General features: G+C 36.4%; 1 protein-coding gene across 4 annotated transcripts in view; it reads right to left on the bottom strand.

Annotated features, from left to right (window-relative positions):
• The window catches only part of gem (transcription factor CP2 like gemini), a 48319-nt gene that overhangs the window by 12054 nt on the left and 19627 nt on the right, over nt 1-16638 (bottom strand). For all 4 annotated transcript variants that reach the window (XM_076132105.1, XM_076132106.1, XM_076132107.1 and 1 more), the window contains 3 exons: nt 15921-16055; nt 15234-15353; nt 14456-14526 (listed from right to left, as the gene is read on the bottom strand). In XM_076132105.1, the coding sequence (XP_075988220.1) occupies nt 14456-14526; nt 15234-15353; nt 15921-16055 (326 nt within the window). The remainder of the gene's footprint in view (nt 1-14455; nt 14527-15233; nt 15354-15920; nt 16056-16638) is intronic.

Below are 16638 nucleotides of genomic sequence, written 5' to 3'. Positions count from 1 at the left end.
TTGTTCTGGTAAAGAAAACAGACATTTTACACTTAAACATCCTTCAGTAGTTGTTCTATATATTGATGAAAACTGCATGTAAATCCATTCAGTATATATTGAGTTTATAGTTAACAGACAGAGGTGTAATTTCTTTTTTTCATGTTTTGGTTTACTTTTCTATTTGTTGTTTTGTCATCAATTTATTAAATAAACGCATATAATCGGCGGTCCTGTGTGACAAGGGAAGTTTGTAAGGATTGGCCACCAAGACGCTACACTCACACTTCTCTGCCTTCCCCTATAGGAAAAAGGTGTGATATTATATATGTATTGTAAATAAATAAATATGAAATACCTAATAGTGTAGGAAAAATACAAATATTAGTCCTACATAATGAACCGTGACAAATTGTATAAAACATTATGTAAAGTTAATTATAACTATTACTATGAATAATACATTGAGGGAAAACTACATATTATAATAAAAAAAAATTGTAATATGCATTTGATTTCATAGATCAATGATCATACCAAGTGGTGTTCTCTGGTCTTAGCTTACCCCCATGGGAAAAAGGCGTGATTTTAAGCAAGAATGTAAATAAAAATAGATTTTTTTAACAAAATCAATGTCTGCTCTATATTCCTAATGTTTTCTAAAAACATGTCCCAGCCTAGGTGAAAAACTAAATCTTATTGTCTATGATAAATCTGATTAGATGTGTAGAACTACAAACAGCATCCAAATAAGTAAACAACCAGTAAATTAGTATGTTTAAATAACTTTTAACCTACAATACACTCAGAAAATGGTAGGTTACTTAAATTGCTATAAATAAATAACAACATCTAGATTACTGTATTAGTAGATCTTAGCAAAGAAAATACTCATATATTCTTATAAGAATCTTCTAGTAAAAGAACAGTGTTGTATATTGAATAAGTATGATATAGGGACCCCCTTTGAGCAGTAATAGGGCACAATTTAACTGTAATAGGATCTCATTTGTGACATGTTATTGTGCTCTATTTAATCCAGACAGGAATTCTAAATTGCCCACATGCAGAGTCCAACATCTGATTTATTATCAACTGAATTTTCAATCAAACGGCAATTTGTTTCAATCATTCTATGAGAATAATAACAAGAGTACTTTTGGCAGTGTTTTCATGGCGTATTTCTATAGTTTACAAACAAATATTGAGGTTATGTTGACATAAAATGTCAATAAAAACTTTTGGAGCGAAAAAAAGAATAGAATGCACGAGTGACCTACTTTTTTTTTTTCACAGACAACGCAATGATTGGCATAACGGAATGACAGCTTGTTTTCTTCGCGTGTTTATAAAAAAAAATAAGTGGGAATAATGAATAAATTGATATTTACGTCAATCTCGAGCGTCTGGCGGGTCTGACGTGCACATTGGCCGCGTTCAGCCGCCTCGCTAGCTCCCGGTACGTAGCCGGGTCGGCTTCGATCTCCACTTCGGCTTTCAGAAGGGAGAATTTCATCCGCCACCCTTGCGCTTCCACGCCGTGCACAAGGCGAGCACTGAGCACAACCCCACGCCCCAGGTGCCGCGCACTCAGTCTCTGCTCGAGCACGAGCATATTACTCGTCAGCTATAGTCCTGCCTCGTCAGGTTGAAGAAGATGAAAGCACCGGATCCGACACGGTATGCTCGCCCGCACGCAACCACCATAGCTGGCCCGCAACCCGCTTCAAAAACCATTTGTTTTGATTATAAACGCAAATAGAACACCACAACACTAGGTTTAACAATCGCACTGATCTTGGCACTTTTTACTTGTCCAACATATTTAAAGTCGGCTGCCCTCAGAAACCGATACGCGAATGACGGTGATCGAAGCGAAGTCGTCTATACGATACACAACACGGGATAACACTGGTTTGATATCGTGCACTGAGAAATATTAACTATTTATCAGCGAAAATATTTTTGTCGTAGAGAAACAAAGGAGTACGTGACAAGCGACGGAACGAGAGCGACTGGGCGTAATGGCCGCTGATTGGTCGCGAGTGAGGCGCGCACCTCGATTGGATCAAAACCGGTTGTAATCGGTTCGCAGAGGCTGCGGCCGGCTCGGGTCGGTGCATCGTGCGCCCGCGGGCCGATAGTGTTGCGACACGCATGTTTGTTTTTGTATTTGTATCGATTCGGTTACGTATGCGTTTAATTTAATAAACAAAAATTACAATGAACGCATTCATTACTTTTTAATGCAGACTTCACGGCGGGGTTTTGAATTGACTTCTGGTATTGTTTTTATTAGACTTTTAAATTGGATACGAACTTCGAAGTAAGACGTATTGCATTCGAACCGGATATAATAATCGTCTTATTCGGTTTCGGCCAATTGTGTGTCAATTCGTAGCAAACTCCCGCGATCCGGTTCGTGCAATGAACTAGATGTAACGTTTGTTTCTAGGAGCAATAAATGTTAATAACCACTATCAAATATCTAGAATGATGTGACCTGTTTTGATAAAATAATGTTGAATCAACAAATTACATAGTATACAGATTTTTGCTAAAAATATGAGCAAGATACATACTTTCGTCTAGACTTTAAATGAAAGACGAAAACAAGACTGTTTATATCAGTGAGTTAGAAACAATAAAATGAGTTTAGAATACGTAATTAAATTACTATTCAAGAGATTGTTTCTCTAGAATTTAAACAAGTAAAAACTAGACTAAACAGTATTTAGATAGCAAACATCATTTCAACAAATGTAATACGTTTTACGAGTACAAAACGTTTTGCATGCAATAACAGTTTTTTTTATCAAACTAGTTATTTTTGGTTATTTTCATTGTTTATCAAAGAAGCGCAATTTTAAAGACACGGAAATAAAATTACACCTTATTTCTATGAAGATAAGCAGAGAACGCTACTTGCTACAATCCTTTCAAGCTACTTTTGCTACGTTAATTACTATTTGTCTTACTTGTACTTGTTATGTTATATACATGCTTTTATATGGTAGATTCAGTAATTGTAACGACTATCATAAGTGTCGATATTTGACCTAAATGAATAAATGATTTGATTGATCGATTTTACACTATGAAACAATTCATCAGTCTAGCCTTTCTTCTAGCTATGATGGATTCGGCTTCCAGTCTTGCCAGATGCAGCTGAATACCAGTATTTTACATGGAGCGACTATTGTTACTTGGCCACAAGCTCCACACACTATTAATCTTATGTATAAAATTTCCATGTCACCAAGTTAGTTCCCGTACTCTTCCGAAACGGCTTGACCGTTTCCCATGAAATTTTGTGAGCATATTGAGTAGGTCTGATAATCGAACAAAGTCTATTTTTCATACACCTAAGCGATAAGGGTTTTCCACCCCTAACATTTTAATACATACATATGGCATTTTTAAAAATGTATATGACAAAACAATGTTTGCCGGGTCAGCTAGTCTTACTACTACTACAAAATAAATTCACAATACTTAATTTTAAAGCATTTTTTCGGTAACAATTTCGATGACATAGTTCATATGAAAGGTCATCCAATCAACGACACTTATTTGATTGATAGATGATTGCCAGTAACGCGTCATGTGATAAATCATCACGGCTACAATCTGACCCTGTCAATTTATAACTAGTTGTTCCAATCATCAATAACTGAAACATATTTGTGACTGTTTTCTAGTTTTTTTGTTTCGATGCTGGTCATTCGAGTGGCAAAGTTTATTAAGTCGCCTGAAGCAAGACCCTTTGATGTGTTTGAGAAATAGCTGTAATTTTCAAAGCCATATTGTAATGTAAATCCATTTGGTGAATAATACGGATGTGTTACTTAGACTCTTCTTTATGTACGTAAAAAAAGGAATATTAGGCCCTTTGGTACTAGGCGCTCGTCCGGGTAGAGACCCTTGCCTAAAGTGGGACAGGAGGGGGTCAAAAATATGACCAGTTTCGTTCAGATAGTTGCATTTTTCGTAATTTTCTTATAAGTTCACAAATATAATGAACGAATACGGGCTAATACTTAGCTATTTTGGGCTAGACTATTTTCTAAATGTCCTTTTTAAGTCTCGCCGCTAATTGCAAGCTATCTTTAAAGTGTAATTACTTCAAACTAGTGCGTTTAGGATCGTCAAAGCGACGTTTACCGGTTCGTCATAAATTGGTCTTGTTACAACTCAATTATGGCAGGTATTATTAGAATTACTGTTACCGAGGAACACACATTTAAATAGATAAAGTTGTTTAAGTGAAGTTGTTCAATTCTCATAAGAAAACATTATCAATTTATCATCTAAAATTCTTAGTCAATAATTCATTTAGAACTATTAAATCCTAGTCATTATATTTTTACTTTCTTCTACACTTAGATGTATGTATTTTTTACGCGAGATTTAGGTAAATAATTACGAACTTTTAAACTATTACATTTCTACGTTATTCTATCTAACGTATCACGAAAATTCTTGTCACACTGATTTCACATCCTTGACACAAAAAATTATTTAAAACCTACATGAAAATACAAATAACAAAAACAAAACATAGGCACAACACTACCGAGATAATGAAGTTAAAACGAATCGTGATAGCTCTCTGTACCAGACCTTAGACAATGTAATAAATAAGCAAGTGATTTCGAATCAAGTCCGTCACGTCACTATTACGATATTGAGCACAGATTATAAATATTAATTTAATTTGTTACTTACTTATCGGTTTTCCCCTCACAAAATCAGTTTCTGATTTTGTATGAGACCTTTTTACGTTTTAACTTAGTGTCATTTCATCACTTTTTGGACGGAAAAATTATTATTATTTAAGAATTTTTTTTCTGTAATTTCTTAGTTGTCTCCGGTCACTTAACACTCAGTGGGATAAGCAAGATGGCTTGCCACTTGTATTATGGGTAAAACTATTTGCAGGAGACGTTTCCGTACCTTGAAGGGTACGTAAAATATAGGCCTCAGTTGGTGTCAATCAAACTTTTAAACAACTTTGGCACTATGTCAGCTATTTATTACGCCAAAGAACTACGGTTTCGGTTTTCTTTGACCACATTCGTGTAGCTTAAGCCATTTATTATAGACACTGTATATAACCATTACATAGAATAACATGTATCACTTTGTAAAGGTTAACTTGATAGGTTTGTCTGTTAGGAAGAAATAGGAACAGACACATGGACCCTGTTTACTTATATAAAAGAGACTTATGCACGATCGCCTTAACCCCATGGTATCCAAACTAATAGCCTAAACGCAAAAGTCTATCTGTCCGTTTTGTTTAAACAGTTAAACGATTGTAATGAAATTTATCATGGAGATACTTGTTAATCCATCTAGCACTTTTCCTTATTCAAAAATATATCCCTTAACTGATAAAATAGGGCATGCACCTTTTGCAAGGGATAATAGCTAAATGAATCACCTAGCATAAAATACAATCTATACAAATAGACAATGAAAAATAAACAAAATCCTCTATCTAATCATCCATCAAGCTATAATTGTCCAAGTGGTAACGTTAGCGCGGCGGGTCGGTCAAACCACGAGCGGTTCGGTTACAGCTAGTTAGCGCCACCTTGGTGCGACATCTGCTAAAACTAATTGGCCACGCCGGCTGTTTAGATTGAGGTATCGTCGTTTATTTTTGTATTTGTTTAGGTAGTTTTTAGATTTGTTTATTTTCAAATGACAAGATATGTAAATGTAGCCTGAGAAGTTTGTAAGATTCATTGCAAGGGGCATTCTCTGGTCTCTGCCTACCCCAATAGGAAAAACGTGATATTGATATTATGTATGTATATTAAGAACTTCACGCCTCACTTACATTTTAAGATGTAGCTATGTTTATCTTAAATAAAAAGGTTTCAGGATTTACAATGTTAGACTCATATAATAAGGTGTAAGCTTATTGCCATATACAAAGTATTTTACTAAGCTTCAGGCTTGTATTGAGGATAATCTAATACAGATAGAAAAGCCCAATAATATTTCACCCGACTAGGAAATCCAACCGAGATCCCGTTTATTATATAACAGGATACGGGAATTAACGCGAACACGCATTTTGCCTTAGTATACGCGAGAGTTTAAAAGTAACGAGACCCCGTAATCAACAGATATCCTATGCTACATACCTTATGTCTATGTACTGTTGTACCCTAAAGGTTATTCTAGCATAAGGTATGGCAAACTCTAGTTCTCCCATAAAAGGTCAGGCGCGTAGTACTCGTAAAACTAACCATGATACAGTTATAAACTTAAAACCGCCTTCCTTATAAGGATAAATTAATATTTATTATATCGTCAAAGGCAATTTAAATTAGGCAGATAAATAGTTTTGAAATAAATACATTTTAGAGATTATTTAGCTCCGTTTGAAAGATAATGAGCCCATAACCTGTCATAAATTTTAAATAATCCTTATAGGATGTTCTAAAATAATCCAATATCCAATAATATTAATATTATTAAAAGCTGGACTCCATTTCTACAAGCAATTATTTATGTAAACAGGTATTTAAGTATCATAAACCTGCCGCTTACAATGTTACAAAGATAATGATAAAACAAAGTAACAAACGTGCCTGATAAAAACTATCAGTAACTAGCGATTTCTAGATTTACAGTTAAATATTTACTTATGTCCGAGAAGAACTGGTAACAACGGAATCATTGTCAACATACTAGATTACAAATATATTTTTCTAACATAACTACAAAAATAATTTATCCATTATTAATATTATAAATGCGAAAGTAACTCTGTCTGTCTGTCCGTTACTCAATCACGCCTAAACTACTGAACCAATTTGCAGGAAATTGGGTATGGAGATATTTTGATACCCGAGAAAGGACATAGGCTACTTTTTACCCCGGGAAAATGACGCAATCCCATGAGAAAATTCAGGTGGCGGTCGAAGTCGTGGGTAAAAGCTAGTAAATAATAAAATTAACCCATTACTGTCCCACTGCTGGACAAGGTTCTCCTCCCGTAATGGGGAGGTTTGGCCGTAAGTCCATCACGCTGGCTAAGTGCGGTTTGGGGACTTTGCATACCTTCAAGAACTGTTCTTAAGCAGGCATGCAAGGATTCATCACGATGTTTTCCTTCACCGTTGGAATAAGCTATCATTATTTGTTATACACACATAGATTCGAAGTCATATATAATAGTCAAAAAGGACTGGTTAAAATGATATTGCAAGTATTGAAATGAGTAAAAATTATTATCATATCAATTAATATAATTAAGAATGCATTTTTTTAACTTCCTAGTGATTAGTTTATCTTAAAAACCGTAAAGTATTAAGATACACCATCGATTTTAGAAAAACCGTAAACAACTCTACACTTGAAAACCGTTGTCTCAAACCGCATAACAAAAACGATAACTAATAAAACTATTGGCTAAATTTCAACAAGCGTTCGCCTCGTATCTCTCACGTTATTGCGAGAAGTACATTACGACATACATTTAATAATACTGCATACAACTGCACATTGCACTCACGAACTGGATACGAGCTGATTTTTTGTCGACAAATAGCGGTTTTTGTCGCTTCCGAACGACTCGTGAGTTACGGTTTTTATTTTATTGCGTGCTTTAAACGTCATTGCTGCACGTGTTGGTAGGTCTTATATTTATATACTCAGCAAACTGCCGCATATCGTGAAAACCTTATTTTAATTTTTTTTGTTACAACCGTGCAGGAAGACATCGTGATGCAACCTTGCACGCCTGAGAGTTCTTTAAAAGATCTTGAAGGTATGCAATATATACCCCAACACCCAATTGGCCAGCGTGGTGTACCCAAGGTTTAACCCCTTCCTCATTACGGGAGGAGACCCTTGCCAAGCAGTGGGACTATAATGTTTTTTTTAAGACACAGATTTTGTTCTACCCAATAATGAGTTGAGAAAATGCGTGACAGAACTGATCCTTTTTCGAGCGAGCAATGATAGTATCATCAATAATTTATTATCCTACCATACTAAAACTATAAATGCGAAGGTTACGGGATGTTTGATACTCTTTCGATTTCACTCAAACCCATCAGATTGTATCTTCAAACTAGTTCAAGCCACCTTTTATTTCGCCTTCAATCAAAAATCATACCTGCCTGAGAAAATCACTCCATAATTTTCTTTCCGATAAAGAAATGGCAAACGTTTATCACCGTAACAAACGTTGCAATATTGCATAAGCCATAGATGTCAACGACCCGAGTGAACCCTGTATTCTAGGCTAGCACAGCTGAGCGCGCACCAATAAGAGAACGGATATGAATTAAGACGCACTAAACAAGTTAAGCTAGCTTTTGTGCTGTGTGGAAAAGGATGGGTAAGCGTTTTGTAGAGTTTCTAGTGTAAGCGACTGTTTGAGGTAATTTTGAACTACCTGGACGAATAGGTATATGAGATTCTATGCAAGTGACAAATAATGTTAGTGGGAAATTGTATACAACACAAAATTAAGAACAAAATAAAATAAGATAATTGACATGATTATGCGCCAGTTTCACATCTTTTTAGATAAGTGTCAGGTAACCTATTTTATAGATAAAACTAGCTGACCCGCGCAACTTCGCTTGCGTCCTATAAGGGAGAATGGGTGAAATTTTTCCCCGTTTTTGTAACATTAATTACTGGTACTCTGCTCCTTTTGGTCGTAGCGTGATGATATATAGCCTATGTCCTTTCTCGGGTATCAAAATATCTCCATACCAAATTTCATGCAAATTGGTTCGGTAGTTAAGGCGTGATTGAGTAGCAGACAGACAGACAGAGTTACTTTTGCATTTATAATATTAGTATGGAGTATGGAGGATTTATGTACTTCCAGTCAACACGGTTTTATAATAATTTTATATAAACAAAGCCATTCAACGTTTTGATTTTGTAATAACAAACCCTTGCTGATTAATAAGGGTTGTGAAATCCCATGGAAGGGTTGAAATACGGGGTTTTTTAGAAATGTTTTTTAATCAATTTATTTAGCGGGTTTTTTGTTGTTTTGCTTTTTTTTGAAAGTGATAAAACACAATGTTTGTACCTAGTAATATTATCAAAATTCAAATTCAAAATTATTTATTGCAACAAGCATGGTTCAGAGTTCTTATTTATAATACAGTTTCACATATTTGGCCGTTATAGGGACGCTGCCCCCGCCGCCGCGGCCGGCCCGTACCGTGCCGCAATACTAATATCGTGATATCTCCTAAACTATTATGTCTAAATAACACACTGTAAACTGCAAAAATAATCTAAATTAAATGCTCGTGATGATGAACTTACTTATTTTGATAAGGATATATGTATTATTGGTTATATCACCAGTTAAACATCACCCAACGAATTAAATGTTTTTTTAATACAGAAAAGTAGTTTTTGTGACTTAAATAAAAAAGCTGAATATATGTCATCGCGGACTTTTTTGTAGAACTAATAAAGACCAATGTTTTTGCTATACATTGTTCTTACTTGTATCCAACGGTATAAGCGGCGCACGCACAAATGCAATCTTCAATTAGATTTTTTTTCTGACTTCTTGGACATAAATCGCTATAACTCAGCTAATATAGTTTCAATGTATTTCAATTATATATAAAAACCTGTCGGAGAAAATACTCTTTCTATTAGTGAAAACCGCATCAAAATCCGTTGCGTAGTTTTAAAGTTTTATGCATACGAAGGGACTACAGACAAAATGGGCGACTTTGTTTTATACTATGTAGTGATATGTAGTGATGACAGTAAATATGAAAACAACAGTAAAAATTCCACTAACATACTAACCGATTTAAGAAATAACGAATATAAGTCCCCAAATCGCACTCGGTCAGCGTGGTGAACTCAAGGCCTAAGCCCTCCTTCATTACGGGAGGAGACCCTTGCCTAGTAGTGGGATAGTAATGGGTTATATGTACAAACTAGCCGATACTTATTCACAAGTGGTTATTTTGTTGTCTAGTCTCCACTCGTGGGAGGAGAATAATCCTAGCTCTATTACATATTTAACTTTTAAATTCTATGAATCATGATCTAAAAATAGTCTCCAAAACAACTAGTCAGTGTTTTCTTCCACAAAAGGATTGTTTGTTTGTCGTATGGTTAGTGGTCAACCTAGTGTCAAAGTTGTTCAAGCCGCCCGAGAGGCCTTTGACATGGCTTAACGACTGTTATCTTAGTAGACAACGGCCGAGACCGACTTTTTACGTGCCCTCCGAAGCACGGAGACGCCCAGCTCCAATACCACTATGCGGTCACCCATCTATAGAATGACCGCGCCAACGGTTGCTTAACCCTCAGATCGTTTACCGACCGGTGAGCGCAACTGGCTACGAGCGCCTCAGAGGAGGCAAATAATCCTAGCTCTATTACATATTTAACTTTTAAATTTTATGAATCACAATCTAAAAATAGTCTTCAAAACAACTAGTCAGGGTTTTCTTCCACAAAAGGATAATAAAGTGCTTTAGTGCATCGCCTCATGACATCCTTTCAATCCGGTTTGCGCGAGTATTATGCATCGTGCGCTATATTTAGCTTGCGTTTGTTTAAATTGAGCCAATTAACAGGTTTATATTAGTATTATCGAGTAGCTATCTTTGTTTAGGGAGTAAATACGTATGTAGTAATGTTAAAAGTGTTTGTTTGTTGATTTTTCACGACAAAATGGTTGAAACGATTTTGGTAAAATTTGGCTGGGTGATGATATCCCGGGAAAGGACATAGGTTCCTTGTTGTAATAAATATCAATCCACGTGAAAGAAATAAGCCTCGTGTATAAGGTAGTTATGCCATAGATCGATATAATGTACAAGCTTTCTTTTTCGTAACTATTTTCACACAACACCATAGTCCAAACCCATGTCATTTAAGCTTCCCGAAACTATTACATTTTCTAACTCCTCACCCCGATTTTTCGAGATTCCCTTTTGTACCTGGACCTATCTTTACATAGGACACTTTTTACATAGATACATACATAAATGTGAAAAAGGCACTATGTGAAAAAGGTGCGTGATACGCACCTTTTTCACATAGGGGCAGACTGACACAAAAGAACGCCCCTTAGTACAATCCTTACAAACTTCCCTTGCCTCATTCACATACATTCACTTTTTATACTTTTAACCTTTAAAATAGCCAAAAAAAGAGCAGAAAATCACACCATCCACTTTATTATTTTTATAATTATTTTTTATTATTGTCCGAGCCTGTATCGTCCCACTGCTGGGCAAAGGTCTCCCCCATAGCCCATAGCGACGGTCTGTATCCATAACTTTTTAACTCTCGCCTTGCATGTTTAATGTATAATAGAATACGGGAATTAACGCAGACATTTTAAGGTAAAATGGTCTGTATCCAATCTAGGTTGAAACTTGGTTCTAGAAACTTCTAAAAACATAAACAATAGACGAAAACAAGCACATTAGACGATGTGATAACTTCCTGTGAATCCGGTTCGCGCTTGCACTGCATCGCGGCTATATTTAGATCACTTGGCGTAATGGGAACGACTTGCTTCAGTGCAGTGAATGGACTGTAAAGTGTGTGGATTTGGATGGGTCATATGTTAAGAAGAGATTTTCTGATAGGGAAAAAAAATGTATTTTATAAACGCTCAAGGGAAGGTTCACATCTGACGGAAGATGCGTCGGGCGTAACTTAATTTGTATGGGCCTCGCACCGACGCATCATCGGTTGAGTGTGAACGGTCGAGTGTTTGTCTATACATTTGTCTGTTCTGGCGTTACGCGATCGATACGACGTATGTTCCGTCAGATATGAACCTTCCCAAAAGCTTCTTAGCAATAAGTTAAGTTAAACCTGTATTACAAAAACTAGCAAAATATCTTACTATAGATAAGATTCAGTACTTTTAGTTTAAACTTCTCTATTGCCAGATAATTTTGCTCTATACTTAACTTTACCTTGATATTTTGACAATTAATGGATAGCCTAATAAAAATCAACACTACTAGAACAATATGATGATGAAATAATCGTCTCTTAATAAGATTTCAATTAAGCTACATTATTATTTTGTCACTCACTTAAAAAGACACCTATCAGTTCTTAAAACGATCAAATAAACTAATTAAATGACTGAAAGTATGTCCGTTTTTCTATCTCATTAATGAAAATAAACCACGTGTAAAAAGCGTGAACAAAAAGTAATTAAATATTTTATAACACATTCGTGACTTAACATTAAAACTAACTTCCACGACATTTTTACTTCCAAACTATTAATAAAATTTAACTAGGTTCTAGGTATTTATCTAGAACGAAACACTAAGATTATCATCACAATGCATAATGCCTTTGAAACATGCAACTGCTTATTATCCCATCAAGACAATCTCGCGATGAAATAAAAACGTTACACAATTGAAAAAAAACCGTCTTTAATCGAAAACACGCTTCTTGAGTAGAACACGCTCGCGTGATGATAATATCTACGGTTTTTCTAACAACTGCATCTTGTTTTAGATATTAGATAATTATTATAGTGTCATAAGGTTTTAGTGCCCTGAAATTCCTTTGTATTTGATCTTATTATACCAATGATTATACCAACTATAGAGACATACGTAAACATAATAATATTAGCTTTTAGGTTAAAGGTTATACAAAATAAAAGTTTAATTGAGTGCATTTGCTTTCTGAAAAGTGTCTTGGAATACACAAAAAAAGCTATAAATGCAGTACTTAATTTTTTTTTGTAATTTTCTGATCAGTTATACAGCTCTCGTAACTGGCGATCCTGCATAACAAGATGAACGAATGTGAATATGGCAAGGGAAGTTTGTAAGAATCGTACCAAGTGGCATTCTTAAAAAGGCGTGATTTTATGCATATATTAGGTCGGGGATAAAATCTTTTCTCTACACCAAAAAGCTCGATATTTGGGTACCTCACGAGCTCACTGAAAGAAACCTAATGAACCGTGTACTCATTTGTGATTCTTGAAGCCAAAGAGATTGTACAAGTTCATGCATACTATAATGCGAAAAGACTTTTTCCCCGACCTAATATATATGTACTATATGCACGAAGGGAGCTGTGGCCACATACAAAATAGCTCCCAATCGTTACAATCCACAATTCCCATCGGCATGTTATCCCGGTCGTGACGCACAGCCATTCAATAGACAGAGAGTCGTCACGCGAACATCGTTACAACTACTTAAGTTCTAACAATTGTAAGATCATGCTAATTACGACAATTACATGTAGCATTGAATTAAACGAGCTAAGGCTATTTTTGTAGGTGGGGTATATCGACCACGGTCGATGTTATTCGAATCGAAACAACGGGTAAACAAATAAGGTAATCTAAACCTTTAATTTTCAATCGCTTTTAAGATCCTTTACATTATAATTATTATGTGTATCGATTGTCGTTTCGATTGGATTACGGTTTTTGTGAAGCACATCACTAGTGAGATGTTAATCGCTTTTTTTATTTTTTATGGTAAATGGCTCCAGCGATTTAAATCAAAACAAATTTAAAAACTTTTGCCATATTTTAAACAACAATTTAGAAATTAATCAGGTTTAGGCTGTGTATGTCTCGGAGAGTCCGTAAAGGCGGCTGTCTTGCACATGACCTCTCACTGGTTGTGTCCTATAACCGTCCATCCAATCCATACTATTCTTAATATTATAAATGCGAAAGTAACTCTGTCTGTCTGTTACTCAATCACGCCTAAACTACTGAACCAATTTGCATGAAATTTGGTATGGAGATATTTTGATACCCGAGAAAGGACATAGGCTACTTTTTACCCCGGGAAAATGACGCATTCCCATGGGAAAATTCAGGTGGCGGACGAAGTCGCGGGTAATAGCTAGTACAATAATAAAGGAATAGAGAGTGTACACGCTATTTAAATATAAACTCCAGCCCAGTTGGCTAGTTTTCATAAAATTGGCCGCCATGCCCTATTATTGGCCAGGACATTATTATTGATAGTCAAGTCGATACAATGAAATGATTACCATTTAGCAGTTAAATTAAAATCGCCTTGTAGTGACCTTAGCGTGACCTCAGTGGTCATTTCAATAGGAGGTTAGTAGATCAATAGCTGAAGTTCATAGTTTGTTTACAGGTAAACGTTAGAAGTAATTGTACAGCCACTTCTGGAATACTCGTGTACAGAGACTCCGGTGTGTAGGTTATATTGTTTAAAAGGTTACAAAAATTTCAGATATACATTTTATCTAAAAAAAAAAGTTTTTTTAAATATTTTTTTTACATCTCTCCGTTACAGTTATTTTAAGGGATATCCGAAACATTTGGATATTTATATATTTGATAGTATCAGAAAATGTCGGATAACTTTAAATGTTTATCCGAAAAAATTCGGATCCCTTTACAGCAGTTACACCTTTGAATTCGTACGTTTTGAATTAAAAAGTAAGAGAATATATTTGTACTCACCACATCTCGGGAGAATATGGCGGCGAGGTGGTGACCAACGACGGTGGCGGCATCAGAGCATCGTTTGACAACTATGAACAAACAAATATAAATTTATTTATAATAGTACGTCTGTTATATCCGAAGGTGTTGGTAATGGTGTATAACACCAAGTTTCGCCATTAATTAACAATTATATTAGTACTATGTAATAGGAGATGAGCCTATTGCGATACACCGGGCTCGTTACCAAAAGCCGGGATGAAAACATGAAAACTACTGTTAAAATTTCATCTGATAAACTATCAGCCAAGCTTTTCTTCCAACTATGTTGGAGTCGGCTTCCAGTCTCACCGGATGCAGCTGAATACCAGTGTTTTACATGGAGCGACTGTCTATCAGACCTCCACAACACAGTTATACATTACCCTTTTTGACCACTGGTAACGGTTGTCAAAGATCTTTGTAAATGACAGCCGGGACCCACAATTTAACGTGCCTTCCGAAACACGGAGGAACTCGATAAGTATAAGACGGTCACCCATCAACAGAACAACTTCGGCAAGCATAGCTTTACCTCAGAGATGGATTCGCGTGGCTGTTATTAATTTAAAGCTAAGAGGTCCTCTCCATTAGATAATTTAATGGTGAAACTAGGGCAAAACAAGACTGTATAAAAAATATATTATTTAAATTACTAAAGTTGTCCAGTTCGGAAGTCAGTCTATTCCTCTCCCTGTCTAACCTACGCACGAGTGAGTGAGAAGGGGCATATTTGGATAGAATATGATATAATTACCGTAGTAAGCACAGTAGCTTCACAGCCCGGCTGGTACTTCTCCAGGTCGGAGCGAGGTCTTCGCATCACTTTCTCACGGTCCTGCTTGTGTTTCCTGTCAGCACCTTTTAGCTTGAACACCTGCACACAAAATATATTATTATACTCGGACCGTTACAAACGTGCTCGCTACGTCATAATCAAAAGAATCATAGGAATGTGACAATGTGTAGTGAGCGAGAGACTATGATGACATGACTTACCCTCGGTTTCTGAGGTGCATTTAGCGGTAGTTTATCTATTCAATAGCGTTTTTTTTATATGAGTTTAAATGTTATTAAATAGATAAACTACCGCTAAATGTACCACAGAAACCGGGGGTTAATAGGGGTTTAAGCCATTTACTGAGGGCCTCACAACGTTTAATGTGGCCGGTAAAACTAATATGGCCCTACGGTCTCTCGGTCCTCTACACAGTAAATAAGCGCCCCATACCCACCATCTGGGCCTTGCCCACTTATTTGGACCTATTGGCAGTAAAATATTCATTTCAAGATGTTTGGAACCTTTGGCCTTATAGCAAGTTTCATTCTTCAATCAGCATAAACCATGGTGACAAGATATCATGTCAACTTAATTTCTAGCACAGAAGTATTCAACTCTTTAACAAATAACCTATCCCCTCCACCTGCTACTACATATCCTCACCTTGATCTGGCACGCAGCAGCATGCAGCCTGGTGAGCTCATCACTGGCGAGGTAAGTCTCCACCTGTATACGGAACGGCACACCCTTCTCGCCGCCATGCTTCTTAGCTGTGAACTCCGTTGATATGCAGTTCACCTGCGAAAGGAATTATACGTTGTAGTACTATCAATGTATTTATCGTATGGTTAGTGGTCAACCTAGTGTCAAAGTTGTTCAATCCGCCCGAAAGGCTTTTGACGTGGCTTAACGACTGTCATCTTAATTGACAACAAACGGGACTGACTTTTTACGTGCTCTCCGAAGCACGAAGACGCCCAGTTCAAATACCACTATGCAGACATCCATACATAGAATGACCGCGCCAAGGGTTGTTTAACCTTTTGATAGTTTACCGGCCGGTGAGCCTAACTGGTAATAAAATACACTTAGTTGATTTGTTCGATTGTTCAACCACAAGACTGCCCCCGTGGCGCAGTGGTTTAGGTCACCACGCCTCTACGATTACGTCGGGAGGCCGTGGGTTTGATTCCCACACGAAACAATTAATTATTTGTACGATCCACAAATAATTGATTCGGGGTCTGGTAGTACTTTGTGTCCGTCGTTTGTATGTTCGTAAAAGTCTCCGCGACACAAGAGCAATTTTGAGTGCAAGACTTGTTTTTAAACCAAAAGACGGGTCCTGGAATGAGGCTGGGGTTAGACAGTGCAAGTGAGG

The sequence above is a fragment of the Anticarsia gemmatalis genome, chromosome 27 (assembly GCF_050436995.1).
Source record: "Anticarsia gemmatalis isolate Benzon Research Colony breed Stoneville strain chromosome 27, ilAntGemm2 primary, whole genome shotgun sequence".
NCBI lineage: Eukaryota > Metazoa > Arthropoda > Insecta > Lepidoptera > Erebidae > Anticarsia > Anticarsia gemmatalis.
Note: the sequence above shows the minus strand (reverse complement) of the source record. Positions and strands in the feature narration are given on the sequence as shown.